The 3,751-nt window shown below is 36.4% G+C and overlaps 1 protein-coding gene across 1 annotated transcript in view; it reads left to right on the top strand.

The window, feature by feature from the left end:
• The window catches only part of gsk3aa (glycogen synthase kinase 3 alpha a), a 24,394-nt gene that overhangs the window by 6,783 nt on the left and 13,860 nt on the right, over positions 1-3,751 (top strand). Inside the window, exons 4-6 of the mRNA XM_016568539.1 lie at positions 1,120-1,250; positions 2,253-2,457; positions 3,018-3,113. Coding sequence (XP_016424025.1) covers positions 1,120-1,250; positions 2,253-2,457; positions 3,018-3,113 — 432 coding nt within the window. The remainder of the gene's footprint in view (positions 1-1,119; positions 1,251-2,252; positions 2,458-3,017; positions 3,114-3,751) is intronic.

A 3,751-nucleotide genomic window follows, 5' to 3' on the forward strand; every position in this document is an offset into this window, starting at 1 on the left:
CCGCGTTAAAAACTGGCCGACCAATGAGATTGGGGCTTTTGTTCACGTGCCTGGAGCTGCTGAAGTTACAGTAAAACACGACTTGGTGGCGCTCAAGCACAAAACGGTCTTGCCGAGCACACATTGATACCTAACGATGAAGAGGAAGTAAGTAGACCAAGAAGATGCATCGAGGCAAGATGAATGTAGAGCTGCTGGTCTCATTGGTGTGACTGTCGTGACTACTTGTGTGTAAATATCTCTTATCCCTGAGAGCTGCTAACAGTCTTTCTTCTGTGTTTATGAAGAACCGAGAACTTCAGATCATGAGAAAACTGGACCACTGCAATATAGTGAGGCTGCGCTATTTCTTCTATTGCAGTGGAGAGAAGGTAAAAGAACTGTGACATTTGTTGCAAAGCTCTATATTTACACTACTGTTAAAAAGTTTGGGGTCAGGAATGTTTTTTTTTTTATTAATATTTTTCAGCAAGAGTGCGTAATGCATTAAAATGATTTAAAGTGATAGTAAAGGCATTAATGATTTTAAAGAAAGAATCCTGGTTGCCACACAAAATATGAAGCAGCACAACTGTTTTCAATATTAGTAATAATAAGAAATGTTTCTTGAGCAGCAAATCAGCATATTAGAATGATTTCTGAAGGTGATACTGAAGACTGGAGTAATGATGCTGAAAATTCAGCTTTGCATCACAGGAATATATTACATTTTGAAATGTATTCAAATACAGTTGCTTTAAATTGTAATAATATCTCACTATATATATATATATATATATATATATCGTTTTGATATATTTATGGTAGGAAATTTACAAAATATCTTCGAAAAATATTTACGAAATATCTTCATGGAACATGATCTTTACTTAATATCCTAATGATTTTTGGCATAAAAGAAAAATCGATAATTTTGACCCATACAATGTATTTTTGGCTGTTGCTACAAATATACCCAAGCGACTTAAGACTGGTTTTGTGGTCCAGGGTCACATATATTAATGAATAATAATTTAATGACATTATTTAGTCTTTAGTAATATAAAAATGCAGGCCGATTAAGATATTGCCATTTTCTTTAATATAAAGATGCTTACTTGTCGTCTTGTTTTCTCTTAGGTGTATATGTATCAGCTTTTCCGCAGTTTGGCCTATATCCATTCCCAGGGCGTGTGTCACAGAGACATCAAACCACAGAACCTTCTGGTGGACCCAGAAACAGCTGTTCTCAAGCTCTGTGACTTTGGCAGGTCAGTGCTGTGTGTGAGAGAGAGCGTGAGCGAGCGGGTGAATGGATCTGATGGCTTCTCAAATGTGTCCTTCTGCCCGCCAGTGAACATTATGTTCAGTTTTAATGGGTGTTACACTATAATAGTCATTATATTTTGAGAGAGCACCTCTTTGTAAGTGTGGGCTTTAGTTGGTGTCTAGATTTGATTTGTATTGGCGATGCATTAACTCGCCCCGCCTCCGGTCTTTGTAAGTTATATTTGTTTTTGATATTGCATTGTTAAATATGTTAGTGAATGGCATTGTTCTTGTCCATGGTTCACTGACAGAAGCAATATGCATTCAGATATTGATGGGGCCGGTCAGATTGTCTCTGATGTGATCCTTTGTCCTCCAGGCTGCTTTTTCTGATGGATTTCCATTAAAAACAGTCTTTTTTTCAAAGCCGCTTTTATGAGAACCACTTGAACCCTTGGATGATAGGCAGACATGTTGACCACTGTAATCCAGACCGCATTTGTTTAATTTATTGCAAGTATTTAATTTGTGATTGTGTAAGGCACTTGATGGCATTCAGGCCGTTAGGTTTTCTTTTGAGGGAACATGAACATTGCTTTTTGTGTCTGTAAAAAAGTGGACGATTTGGCAACTCAAGGGCTTGAAAATAGTTATTTGGCTGAGTGGAGAGATGCACATCAGACTGGAATAATCGCTCTGTTTGAAAGCGAAACAGCTGTATTGAATTTAGGAGCTGTTTTCCCTGCAGTTCTGTCATTCAGGCATGTTTTAGTCCATTCGTTTTTACTTGCTTAAATTAAAAAAATGACAAAGCATTCAATGCCGAAACCACTGCATGAACAATAGTGGTGAAATACTCTCTTTTGTACTAGGATGGAGGGAGATTTTTATGGTATTGAGCTTGATTCAGTGTTTGTTTTGTTGAGGAGCTATAAATCTTTCATTTGTTTCATACTGACTGTCTGATTAAAGTTTTTCTCATAATTCAAATCTGTCTCTCTCAGTGCAAAGCAGCTGGTGAGGGGTGAGCCCAACGTCTCTTATATCTGCTCACGATACTATCGCGCCCCTGAGCTCATCTTTGGTGCGACAGACTACACCTCCAACATTGACATCTGGTCAGCTGGATGTGTGCTGGCCGAACTGCTGCTGGGGCAGCCCATCTTCCCTGGAGACAGTGGTGTGGACCAGCTAGTGGAGATCATAAAGGTAAACCTAACCCTTTTGAGCTGTACTTTTAGATTCAGTTCAACACTGTTAGGCAAGATGATTTAATGATTTTTTAAAACCAAATGAATACTTTTATTCAGCAAGGGTGCATTAAATTAATCGCAAGTGACAGTAACGACATTTGTAATGTTACACAAGATTACTATATCAAATGAATGCTGTCTATTCTAGGTATCAATAAATCCTAAAAATGAATGCATCACAGGTTCCACAAAAATATGAAGCAGCTCAATTGTTTTCAACATTGATAATAAGTGTTTTTTGTGGAGCAAATCAGCATGATTTTCAGCTTGAAAATGCAGCTTTGCATTACAGGAATAAATTACATTTTAAAATATATTCAGTTAGAAAAACAGTTAAATTGTAATAATATTTCACAATATTGCTATTTTTTTTCTGTATTTTTGTTTTAATAAATGCAGCCTTGGTGAGCATTAGAGACTTCTTTCAAAAACAAAACAAAAAATCCTTGAATGCTAGTGTTTTTTTTTTAACTTTAACCCAGCATTCTTTACGGATGTTTCTGTTTGTCCGCTCAGGTACTTGGAACACCCACAAGAGAACAGATCCGTGAAATGAACCCGAACTACACAGAGTTCAAATTCCCACAGATCAAAGCACATCCATGGACCAAGGTAAAATCTCACACAAATATCTGACTCACATCTACAGCCAAAGCCATGAGGTATCAGTTAGCAGTGTTACAAAACTGGCTTATAAATATTCTCAAGTAACCACTTTTGACAATCTGCAAGTTTACTGCTTGTTCTGTCCAAGAGACAGGAAGAAACCATCTGACCGACATGTAATGTAACAATTTGAATAACTTACAAAGGTTTTAGACTTGACAAGTTTACCAAATTCGGCAGTTACAATTACCTTTAATTGATCATTTCATTGTCTACAGGGCCCCAGACTAAAAAATAAAATAAAAAATCAATTAAGGAGCCATTGACTCCTATAAGAAACAAATGACTAATGAGCTTATAGATGTAGAATGGTTATTCTGAGGTCAATGTATTGTTACGTGGCATTGCTTACCTAAGCTTTACACGTTTTCCACAGTCTGAAACACTGAATGAGCGATTACATGAGACATTTCAATAAGTTGTTCTAGGGCTGGGCGATATAGCTAAAAAATATATCACGATATGTTTCATATCATTCGGTATCGATAATTATTGACATTTTTTATAACCTTTTTTTAATACAGAGCACTAGAAATTTTTTTTTAAATTTAACCACTGTATTTTTAATTTGCCCACTTTATTAA

This window comes from Sinocyclocheilus rhinocerous, unplaced genomic scaffold, assembly GCF_001515625.1.
Source record: "Sinocyclocheilus rhinocerous isolate Xijiao unplaced genomic scaffold, SAMN03320098_v1.1 scaffold1342, whole genome shotgun sequence".
NCBI classification, from domain to species: Eukaryota; Metazoa; Chordata; class Actinopteri; order Cypriniformes; family Cyprinidae; genus Sinocyclocheilus; species Sinocyclocheilus rhinocerous.